Source organism: Arachis hypogaea, chromosome 1 (assembly GCF_003086295.3).
Source record: "Arachis hypogaea cultivar Tifrunner chromosome 1, arahy.Tifrunner.gnm2.J5K5, whole genome shotgun sequence".
Classification (NCBI taxonomy): Eukaryota; Viridiplantae; Streptophyta; class Magnoliopsida; order Fabales; family Fabaceae; genus Arachis; species Arachis hypogaea.
In genome coordinates, this window is record NC_092036.1 from 3,718,396 (window position 1) to 3,730,861 (window position 12,466).

Genomic DNA, 12,466 nt, shown 5'->3' on the forward strand with positions numbered 1-12,466 from the left:
ATCAGTCTCAATATCGCAAGTTTAATGTTTCAAGTTCCAGATGCATGCTCATGAACATTTATGCCACATATATCAATCAGATATCCTAATAGCACATACACACACCCAGAGTATGCCCAGAAGCATAATCAGTCCATCCCTCAGGCTCTATAGGAACGAACTGCTCTGATACCATAATGTAACACCCTACCACACAGAGCCTTACGCTTAAGTCGTAAAGCAGAGGTGGCAAGGTATTACGACCTCTAAAAATTAAAATACATACTTATAATAGTAGAAAGAAGAAAATAGACTAGGAGCCTTGAAAAACAAGCTAAACAAATTGATAAACAGAAAATCGTGACACACTCGCATGGATATTCGTAAAACGGACAGGTAAAATCGAAAGATAACTGAACACATATATATACATATCAGAGTTCCAAAACTCAGATAGCAAGCTCCAGACTCGACCTGCGAAGCTAAGTCCGACCAGAGTATATAATTATGTTTATATACAACCCAAAATAAAACTCAAACAACAAAATAAACCCCTGTATCTCCAAGTCGACCTCTAGGAGGGACAAAACACAAAATATACAGGCGGAGATTCTATAAACATATATACATAGCCTAAAACAAAATATGACAGTCCAAAAGACAGTTCTTCGCTCGTACAGAGGATACCCAAATGCTCAACGAGGTGTCTCTCGACCTGCATCTGAAAAACAACAACATAGTATGGGATGAGAACCGGAGGTTCTCAGTATGGTAAAGGTGCCCGCATAGTTAATATAAAAGGTCTCGGGAAAGCCAGAGGCATTCCTAAAACTTCGACACTCATAATCATTCTTAAGGAAAATAAACTAAACCAAAAGTTAGGGAAGCTATCTAAGGTATTCTAATTCTGAATCTAACTTTAACCTAATAATTCACGTTCTGTATCCTCTAATCCTCCGAATCATTGGTGGAACTATCCTCTCTCCTCACACCTTCGTCAAGAGGAATTTCCCAAAAAACATACACATACAATTCAAGCAAAGAAAACACAGATAGAGAAGCATTTACAGCAAGTAGAACAGGTAGCAGATAAGTAGAATTTAACAGTTAAACAAACTAAAGCAATGCACACCCAAACAAAGCAAACAAATGCATATGATGTATGCCTGTCCTATGGCTGATGAGTCTCATCTGTCGGTTATACAGCCAACCCGACAAGTCCTGGTAGTTAACCATTGGACAGTCCCTCTGTGCGCGCATCCCCAAGCTCAATAATATTCCATGGAGTCAAACTCCAAGCTCAATAATATAGTATTCCATGGAGTCGAACTCCAAGCTCAACAATATAGTATTCCATGGAGTCGAACTCCAAGCTCAATAATATAGTATTCAATATTCATATATATGCATGCCCATGGGGGAATCCGGGGAGTTAAAGTGCCCGGTCACATCTTGCGATAGAGGGTCAACAAATAGTCTCAAATAATATACAAGCCACATAATAATCTCTTTCCCTTTTAAAATATTACCTCAAATCAAACTCCAATTCTTAAAGAAATTTTGGCAATATCTCCTCTAAGACTCAAATTTCTGCCACCCTTCAAGGGTCCCAACTATCAAACCAAACACCTCTCAGTCACTCAAATCATTTCCAGTAACAAATTATTTCATAATCAAACAAATACTAATATTAAATCTTTTTTCCAAACCGACCAACTTCAACAGCAAATTATTGACAACAGCTAAACCTCACATTTTATACTATATACACAATCCATCAATTATACATTCAGTTCATTCCTATCTTAAGGTCTTTTAGCCTAAGTTTTCACGTGACATTAAACATTAACTATGAGAAACCAAAACCATACCTTCGTACGGAATCAAAATATTCAAAGCTTCGGAGAAGCTTTCTGACTGAGCTATCGGAGAAGAAAATGTCCAGAATCGTCTATGTCTCCTAAAATTCCCGTTGGCCAAACCCAAAGAAAAGATGAGCTATGTCACTGTCAACTTCCACTAATCAAAAATGGTGCCAACGTGTAGAAGAAGAGGTTACGAATACTCTTACCGGATTAGATTTTTTATTGGAGTTACGGATTGTAAGAAATCGAAACCGAAAGTTTAACGTGGTTTACGTTCTTTCGCTCCTCTCCTCTCGATTACTCTTCTCTCTCGCCTCTCATTCCTGTATATACATACATATATATATGGCGGTGCAAGTATAATAATAATAATGAAGTAAAATATTACTTAATTTCTTCAGTTAATACTATTATATATAGCTAATGATATAATAAGACTATATTAATACTCATACCTAGATATTATATATATGTGTATCCATATGCAATGGCTTTCCATTGAGTAAATGGCTGCCGCCTTATATATATATATGCGTCCATGCATAATAGTAATAATAATTAGAATAATATACATATATATACAATCGTAATGCATAATCAACACCGCCTTTTATTTTTGTGCTTTATGATTAATAATAATAACAATAATAATAATAATAATAATAATAATAACATGAAGTTAAAAATAGTAATAATAATACTAGCGATAGTAATAATGGTCGTGTAATAATAATAATAAACGTAATAATAGTAATAATAATAGTAATGCAATGAATATAATATATATAAATTTATAATGCAATTTAATACTTACGATAATCATATACAATATTTATAATAATAATAATAATAATAATAATAATAATAATAATAATAATAATAATTTGAATTTGATTAAATTTAAATTATTATAAAATTAATTCAATTACTGATAATAAAAATAATTTTCTAAAAATAAGAAACTCTAATTTTATAAAATAAATTATAACTTATTTATATTTATATTTTTAAAACTGAGGGTCATTATACACCGACCAGACGATGAAAAAACTGCATTCGTAACCCCTGAAGGCAAGTACTGCTACACAGTCATGTCCTTTGGATTGAAGAATGTCGGGGCCACCTATCAGAGGCTCGTCACAAAAATCTTCAGAGACCTCTCGGGGACCAAACTAGAGGTTTATATCGACAACATGCTAGCATAGACATAAACAGACGAAGAGCTCGTGGATGACCTCAAGCTTATACTAGACACCCTGAGGAAACATCATATGCGCTTCAATCGGACAAAATGCACCTTCGAAACAGGGGCCGAAAAATTCCTAGGCTTCATTATCACACAATGGGTAGTAGAAGTAAGCTTAGAAAAGGCAGCGCCATCCTCGAAATGAACAGCCCCACAAGCCTCAAAGATGTCCAAAGGCTAACGAGACAACTCGCCGCCCTCTCACGCTTCTTTGGAGCCTCGGCCCAAAAAGCCATCCCTTTCTTCAAGCTCATGAAAAAGGGGATGAGCTTCAGATGGAGACTCGAGTGCGAAGAAGTCTTCCAACACTTCAAGAAAGTGTCAGCAGAAACCTCCCATACTCTCAAAATCCAGAATAGGAGAAATGCTATGCCTCTACTTATCAACAACAGAGGACGCGCTAGTGGTTGCGCTCATCTGAAAAGAGGAACAAAAGACACAGAGCCCGATATACTTCATATGTAAGGTCCTCTAAGATGCTGAGACGCACTACTCAAGCTTGAGAAACTCACCTACGCGCTACTCACAGCATCCCGTCGCCTTGGACAACTGTTCCTTTTGGCCGGATTAACCCTAGTCAAAGAAGTCGGAGCGAAAACACTAGAAGTCTATAGTGACTCCCAGGTAGTTAACTCCCAAATAAATAGGGACTACCAAACCTGGGACCCCCTATTACAACACTATTTTTCCAAAGTCAAAGAGCTAACCACAGAATTTGACGGAGTAATCATCCGACACATTTCCAAGGATCAAAATGCGAGGACCGACCTACTCTCCAAACTGGCAAGTACCAAGGCAATCTCGATGAACCAATCACTATTCCAAAAAGTTGTCAAGACATCATCTGTCTTTTATATATATATATATATATATATATATATATATATATATATATATATATATGAGTAATGTAATTGAGTTCTGGTTATATATACATGTTTGTTTTAAGAAAAAAGTATTTTCGGTTTTTCAAAAAAATCAGTGATACGGTTTCGAGTCAAAGACTCCTATTTTATTATTAAGTATATGAAGTCGTCGTAATACTTCTTACTATCAGAGTGGCGCAGCTGGAAGTGTGACATTATGATAGTGAGGGTGTTACATTATGGTATCAGAGCAATCTTTTCTATAGAGTTTGAAGAATAGACTAATTATTTTTCAGTTACATACTCTGAGTTTCTGTCATGTTATAGGTCTTATCCTGATGACGAGAGTTAGAGTTTGATGTATATGGCTACCTGTCGTTAGTCTACTATTGCATACATCACGGTGTTAAGTTTGGTTGGCTTAATATTGATGGTTTATGTATATGAGAGCATGATGAGTCCATATTTGATGGTAAATTTTGTCTTGAATTGAGTAGATTTCATTACTTAAACTCACATGTATTCACTTAAATGGTATATTTTTGTGATTTCTCTCTAAATTGTGCCTAAATATGAAAACATATTTTTTATGCATAAATTAATCAATTTTATTCCACTTTTATTCTATTCGATGCCGTAATATATTTTGTTGAATGATATCAGGTCCAATAGGCAAGAATGACTAGGTAGAAGTGGAAGGAAGCATGCAAATGGGAGATTTCATGAAAAAAAAAAAAACAAAGGAGAATCACACACTCCAGTGCACGTACGCACACCTTCCTGTGCGTATGCACAAGATGAATTTCTGCTAGTGTCCGTACGCACAAGTCTTGACGCGTGACTTCATTAAAAAATCACGTGGCTCACGATTTTGGGGGGCCTCTTGGCCTAATTTTGGTGTTCTTGAAGTAGATGGGAAGGCTATATCAAAGAGGCAACATTCCATATCAAGGAGAGCATGTTACACACCATAGTAGATAGTTTTAGTTAGTTTTAGATTAGTTTTCTTAGGTTTTTTCTCAATTCTCTCTTAAGTTTTATTAGGGTTTATAGTAGAAATTGCCACTTTACAATTTTGATCTTGGATATTTACTTGTTTCATTGTAAGTACTCACTAATTCTCTCTTTAATTACACTATTCTTGCTATATTTTCTTATAATTGTAGTTACTTTGTTAATATATCCAATTTTTTATTTCTCGAGTCTTTTGTTCATGATTTTAATACTTTATGATTTATATATGCTTGATTGAGTTTCTATTGTTGATTTTGTGCATAGATTGATTACAGTTTTCATTATCTTTTGTAATTTGCTATGTTTTGCTTTATTACCCACCAAGTGTTTGTGAAAATGTGAAGTATGGATATTGAATAAATTTTCACTCCTTGACTTAGGAAATGAGTCCCTAAAATACTAGAGTCATAATATCCGTCATTTAGTGGTAATTTTTGGGTTGTTAGTTGTTTTTATTTTCACTAACGCTAGCTTTTTACAAAGTTAATTAGTTAGTTAGAATTTGTGGATTAAGGTTAATTATATTTGCTTGACTTACTCCTTGATGTTAAGAATTGACGAAGTGAGATTAACTCATTGTAATTGCCAAAATTGCAGTTATGTCAAGAATAGAATTCCTTAAGTATATAAAATATATAATATTTTTTAGATAAATTATAATAATATTTTAATATTTTATTGATATTAAAATATAAATTAATTTTTAATTATATAAAATATTTTAAAAATATTATTTATTTTAATAATTAATAATATATACTATTTTTAAACTAATATAAAAAATATATGTTAATAATAAAGTTAGACACACTAATACATGATAATACTTACGTATATCTAAACGTATAAAAAAAGTTATTTTTGAAATACGCTTATTTGGACGAGTGTTGTAAATTGTAATTATCATCCCAGACATAACAAATAAAAAAAGTGTTCGTACTTCTTAGTCATTGGTTCTCTTTATTTCTTCTAAAATATCAAGCAGAGCATCCAACTTCCTCGTAGTTTCCGCTTTAATTCCAAGAAAAAGGAAACAACAAATAAGCAAATCAAACAATTCATTTTAGAATTCAGGACCACATGTAAGTAACTTGTAGCTTCGGTAATTTACTACCACTGTTGCAGGGGATAATCACAATAGGATAGATGTCAAGTCAACTACTCTAGCAATAAGAAAATTCCCAACTTCGAATTTATTAGAATATTTTACATTTTGGCTTTCAGATTTGTTAAAACTAGTTGAATGGTCTGAAAGTTTTCTGGCCGTCCATATTATTATTTATTTGATTTAATGTGAATTTAAAATTTAGATTACGTTATTGAGTGGCAGGTAGGCATCTATTATTCCATACAACTCTTTAACAAATACACAAACACAAACACACATGTATGAAACAAAAGCTTGAAGAATAAGAAGAGAAAGAAATTAAGAAGAATCAAGAATGTATTCAACAAGGCCTCGTTCATTGTTAAAAAAAGACGTTAATGCCCTTTCTGAGGCACCTTCTTCAGAGGGTCCAAATTCAGGTTTTCTTGTTCTCCAAGATGAAGCAGCACAAAGCTACGGTTTCTTTGGTTTGTTGAAGAACAGAAACATCAGCCATTTCCCTTTTCCTCAGAGCAAGAATCTGACCGTCAATACTGATAGTGCAGTTGGAGATTCAGGGTCCACAGGGGATTACCACGAAGTTATGTTCGTTCCAGTTCTTAATCAGCCCTTGTCTTCCAACTGCTACTATGTTATATGGAGGAAAGGAAAGCATCAAGGGTATGCATGCTAATCTTTGTCCCTCCATGCTTGAATCCACAAAATAATTAATATTGCTTTGGAATTGATATGTTTTATGGATATCCATGAATTTATCTTGTCAACTTAAAACTGGCTATCATGTTCTCTACTCAATAAAAGCACATAAGAATATATATACGAATTTGGAATTAGAGAAAAGTATTCATTCTGTCGTATATTCATATGTGATTTATAGTGTCATAAATCTTTTTTAAACCACAAAAACTTTATTTTTAAAGATTGAAGCACCTACCAAAAAGGAAAAAAAATCAAAAGATGTAAATCAACAAAAATATCTTCTAGAAACGTGTGATAGGGATGAGATTGTGAATAATAGTAGTATGAGTTTTGACCCAAAGGGAACAACATTGACAAAGAGACATGGGAGTTATCGGAACACGATGAAGAAGTAGTTGGAAAGAGGGTGGTTGATGATGGTGGTTCGGATAAAAATAAAGGAAGTAAGGGAAACAGAAATAATATTTTGGTGCAGTAGATGCTTGAAAATAGAAAAACTTGAGACCTAGCGTTGTAATCAGGTGCAATTTTATATAATGAAAAATATGATATTATGGCTATTTTCCGAGCACAGAATAGAGAAATTGTTCAGAAAAGAAGATTGACAAAATAGAAAGAGAAAGCAAGACGTTGCAGGTCCAAAAATAAAGAAAAAGGTGTGTAATATTTTATTAAAATAATTTGTTCTTGGTATGGTAGGGGGTTAATGGGTGATGAAAAATTGAACATGGTCAAAAACCTCAAGAAAAATTTTTAAGTTAAATACGTTAGACTTGTTTGAGATTAAGTGGCGGATTGCGATGAAATTTGATGTAATAAAAATTTGAGAGAGTAATTCTGCGGGATGAGAATACGTTGAGTCAGATGGTGTCTCAAGTGGTTTACTGTTAATTTGGGATGAAATAATGTTTAAAATGAATCGTTGTCATTAAGAAGAGTTTTGGTTGTGTGTTGAAGGGGTCTTACTAAAAATAATTTCAATTATGTTTTCTGTTGTGTATGGAGTTCATACAAAAGAAGAGAAATTGAGTTATATTGCAGAGTTATGTCGGCTCTTATGGGAGACTTCAACGAGATTGTGCAAGTGGAGGAGAGAAAGGATGCTGTCAGATTAACAGAGTTTTAGTAAGAATTGATAAAAAGAAGAGAGCAATGCTAGGGGGCCAGCAATTTTTGTGATTGTTAGCCATCAACTAGCCATCAATGATGATTTGATGGTGTGAGATTGGTGTGAGATTTCATCTAATGGCTCACTTTTCTCTGCTGGTTACATGCTGGCCAAAATTCAACAAAACTGCTGGTCCCCTAGACTTTTCCAAAAGGAAGATATGCAACTGGCGGACTTTCGCTTAGCGATTTTACAATTGGATTGACAGAGTTTTAGTAAGATTGGAGTGGTTAAAAATATTTTCACGATTACAAAATTAGGAATACAAAATCAGGAGTACATTATAAGAAGAAGAAACACAAAAAAATAGTTGATGAGTTTCTTTGTAATTTTTTTTTCTTTTTTAACCTTTCTATTTGCTTGTTATTGTTCTTGCTCTACTTATTCTGTCGAGCTCTCTTGCTAAAAAAAACAAAAATATCTTCTAAAAAGATATTCGCCTTTAAATGCTCTTCAGAGTTATATTTTTTATCAATTAAATAAATATTAACTCTCTATTTATTATATTTCTAAAACGTATTAGCATTAGATTCTAAAGATTTAAAAAAATTAACAAAAAATAACGAATAATCAATTAGTTCAATTTCTGTTGATAAAAAAAAATTGACACAGTACTATCTAAGATTTCCACATAAATATTTGCTTTTGGCACATTAGTTTTTTTTTTTTTTTTCAACAATAAGAACGCTATTTGGCAATGAGTTACAACTGTTTTGTTATGTTGACGAGCAGGGAGGCATGTACAAGCTCAACGGAAGAGGATATGGGAACTACTTGTTTATGCTGCAATTCTGTTAAAGATGTTAAACAAAGACCTTTGGACCCCTTCAACCAATATCAACAATTCCAGATAATCACGAAGCGTTCTGGTTTCCATGCAAAGTCTGTTGCTCCTGATGGGATCCCTCCTTCATTCTTAAGGACGAAAGGTTGGACTGTTGAAGCTTCTACACCCAAGAATTACAATTTGGAAGAAGCTCTTGGCCTAAATCAATTGTTGCGCGGTCAATTACCAGCATTCGATTTCCCATTGTCTAATGATAGCTCTGGTTCTGTGGTCATTGGGAATTGGTACTGTCCATTTATGTTTGTGAAGGAAGGAATGGAACTCAAGGACCAAATGAAAAGATCTGTGTTTTACACATTGACACTTGAGCAAAGATGGGAGAAGGTTTTGTCAATGAAGAATAGTAATATGGGTAGTGAAGGAAATGGGGTGTTAGTGGATGTTGTTGTTGAAACAGAATTTGCTATGGTGGGTGGAAAGGAAGCTGATTGGGGTGAAGGAAATTGTGTTGATGGAGTGGTTTGGTTTAGTGTGGGAAGAGAGGTTAGTGTTGGATTGAATTTCGTTATTGTGGAGAGAATGAAATGGGAGCAAGAAAGAGGTGGTTGGTTGGGTAGGAATAAGAGGCAAGATAGGATAATTAGAGATGAGAAATTTGAAGGGGGAATTAAATGGGAAAATTTTGGGTGTTATATGCTTGTGGAAAGCTTTGTTTTGAAGAGAATGGATGGAAGCTTTGTGTTAACTTATGGTTTCAGACACACGAATCAAATTATGTGTAAATGGGAGTGATGACCACCTTTTCATTCGTTTCTTATGTACATACTAGTTTGGAAACTATTTGGATATAAAATTCAAGAAAACAAAAGAAAAAAAAAAGAAATGGAAGATATATGCTTTTAGTGCTATGAAACAATCCCAAAGTACTTTTATTGCAAGTGTCCATTTCAAAAGCTCAACCCTCAAAATATATAATATGGTTATTTTATAAAGACATGAGATAGTATTACGAATCGTTAAATGATTCAATTAAACATATTCAATCAAATAAAGATATTTTCATAGAAGTAACTAATATATATATCTCATACTGATCTTAACATGAAAAACGATAAGTGATGGGAATTAAGTATACATAATTTTTTTTTGTAGTTAGTTACTCCAAATTTTTCAATCATATCTAACCTCCTTAATTTTTATCCCATTTGGAAGTTTCCAATTATTCTGGACCTGATTTTCGGATTCTTAGCAGTCTTTGATCCGGTTGTTTGGATTTGGGCCTTCTTTCTGGTCTAAATCGGCCCGACAATCAAATCCCTAACCAATATTCAAAATCAAATATTCCTCTTATCTTATAAAATAAAATACAATAAACAAACTCTTACTATAAAAAAGAGTCAAAGACTTGTTTAAGTAGGACACACATTCCTAACTTTTACCTATATTTCTTAGATCTATTCTGACTTGGGTGTCAGGATGTCTTTACAGGTACTACTCCCGCCTCTCCAAAAATTCTGTCTCGTCATTGAAAAGAGAATTTTTAATTGTTATTGAAGAATGATATTTTTATTACATAAATAAAAATAATTATAAAAATATATTTTTTTATAATGATTTATGAGTGTATTTTTGTATATATAATAATAGGGTAAACGACATAAAATAACATTCAAATTTACATTATTATCCTAAAAGAAACATTACATGCATGTCCGGTTTTGTCAAAGAAATTATGTAAATCGAATCTAATAAACTCGATTTGCCCTTCTTATATATAAATTGAATGTAATGGATTCGATTTAGTCATACTAGTGGTAAATCGAAATAGATAAATTCAATTTAATAGGAGTATACGTTGCATTATATAAATCGAAGTAAATGGGTTTGATTTATTATATGAGACACAACATGATATAAATCGAAGTTAATGAATTCGATTTATATATATATACAGGAAATCAAAGTTAATAAATTCAATTTATATGTATAAGGAGCCAATGGTAATAAATTGAAGCTAATAAATTCGATTTATATATATGGGTCAATGTTATAAATCGAATTAAATAAATACGAATAAGCTATGAGTAGGGGTGGAAACAGGTCAGGCCAGGCCAGGCTTTACTCTTAAAAGGCCAGGCCTGTAATAGAGTATATTGGCCTTAACCTGACCTATAGCCTGGTATAGGCTTTTTAATGAGTACTGAGCATGGCCTGTTGTTAAATCTAGTCTGGCCTGAAGCCTGTCAATAGGTCTGTTTTTTTTAATAATAATTAAATTTAAGATATAACTTAAGTTTTAAAATTATAAAATATAAAATAATAAATTTATGAATAATATTGATACAAAATACACATATATAATTAAGAGACAAATGGTTGAGTGGATAAAGGTATTATTATAAGATAGAAGACCCAAATTCAAATCCTTACAGGTCGGCCTGACAGGCCCAACAGGCTATTTCAAAAGACTAGGCCTGACCTTTTAAAGAATATAGGCTTTTTTAATAGTCTGAGCCTGGGCTTATTTTCTATCAGGCCAGGCTAGGCCAGGCCAAACACAGGCCAGGCTACAGGCCTCTAACAGGCCGCCTGTCCTATTTCCACCCCTAGCTATGAGGCTTGTCTATATAAGTACGAGCAGAAAGTTAAATTCTCATTAAAGTGTGACTCACAATGGCTAGTGAAAATTATTTTTTAGTTCTTGTGTACTATGAGGAACGATTAAGAAAAAAACATGAAAGGGAATAAAATTTACTAATAAGAATCTGTTGAGTGTCTTTATCAAACCTTCTACGAATTTTGTTGAGTTTCAGAATACTATAATCCAAAAACTGGGACTACATGGCATGAATTTACAGAATTTCTATTTCTATTGTACGAGATTGTGTGAAATATGACTCCTTTATGATAGACAGTGATGAAGATTTACAAGTTTTATTTCATTGTTGTCGTCAATTTCTCAAGATAAGAACCTATGAGCTATTGGCCAAGTTTAGAGATATTATTTGTAGTTCTGAAGGATCGAACCGAAATCCTCAAACTTTAGTAATGCCAGGAGCCTCTAGTTCAATGCCTGTTGGTGCCTCTTCATCTGTGCCTATCATTGCACCCAGTGACGGACCCAAAAAAATTGATTGGCAGGGCCAAAAATATATAAAGATAAAATTTAGATAGAAATATATTTATATTTTGAAACGAAAACTATACATATATATTAAAAAATTAGAAATATACATCAATACATATATATATATATATAAATTAATTAACTCGTAAATAATATATTAAACTATGATAAAGAAATAGGTGATAATCAACCTTTCAATTAGCTTGCTATTGTGATGGTCAGTACTCGTGTTATGATTTTGGTTTCCAGGTATGGTGGAGAACCAGATGGTGTCGAAGATATACTGCAGGACAATGATGATATGGTGTCCGCCGTAATTGATGAGGATAGCAATAATGATCTAGGGAGGAGTATTCTAATTGTGGGTGGCGGAACATCTAGTTTGTGAACTCAGCAATACCTTCGTACTTTTCGATTTTAGACTTAGAGGCCATCAGAAAAAATGGGTTATCAAATATAGCATGTGAATTTGAGGCCAGAAATACACAGGATATCAGAGGTCTAGCTGAGTTCCAAGTTGGTGAGCAGTTTCAGGATAAAGAAAAAGCTGTCTTAAGCGTGAAGACTTATAGCATCCACCATGAGGTTGAGTATAGAGTGCTAGAAT

At 33.3% G+C, this 12,466-nt stretch overlaps 1 protein-coding gene across 2 annotated transcripts; it reads left to right on the forward strand.

Annotated features, from left to right (window-relative positions):
* Nucleotides 1–5,922: 5,922 nt before the first annotated feature.
* LOC112790921 (uncharacterized) lies at nucleotides 5,923–9,670 on the forward strand. Of its 2 annotated transcripts, XM_072235776.1 has the most exons (3): nucleotides 5,923–6,052; nucleotides 6,301–6,738; nucleotides 8,678–9,670. In XM_072235776.1, exons 2-3 carry the CDS (start codon nucleotides 6,413–6,415, stop codon nucleotides 9,522–9,524), a joined length of 1,173 nt encoding a protein of 390 aa, XP_072091877.1. In that variant the 5' UTR covers nucleotides 5,923–6,052; nucleotides 6,301–6,412; the 3' UTR covers nucleotides 9,525–9,670. The 2 variants fall into 2 exon arrangements, with proteins under 2 accessions (XP_072091877.1, XP_025689334.3); XM_025833549.3 differs by lacking the exon at nucleotides 5,923–6,052 and having other exon boundaries at nucleotides 6,095–6,738.
* The last annotated feature ends 2,796 nt before the right edge of the window (nucleotides 9,671–12,466 follow it).

Coding starts and splice junctions, on each gene's coding strand:
- LOC112790921 (XM_072235776.1), top strand. CDS start 6,413: ATGTATTCAACAAGGCCTCGTTCATTGTTAAAAAAAGACGTTAATGCC. Junction 6,739..8,677: donor AGGAAAGGAAAGCATCAAGG/GTATGCATGCTA, acceptor GTTGACGAGCAG/GGAGGCATGTACAAGCTCAA.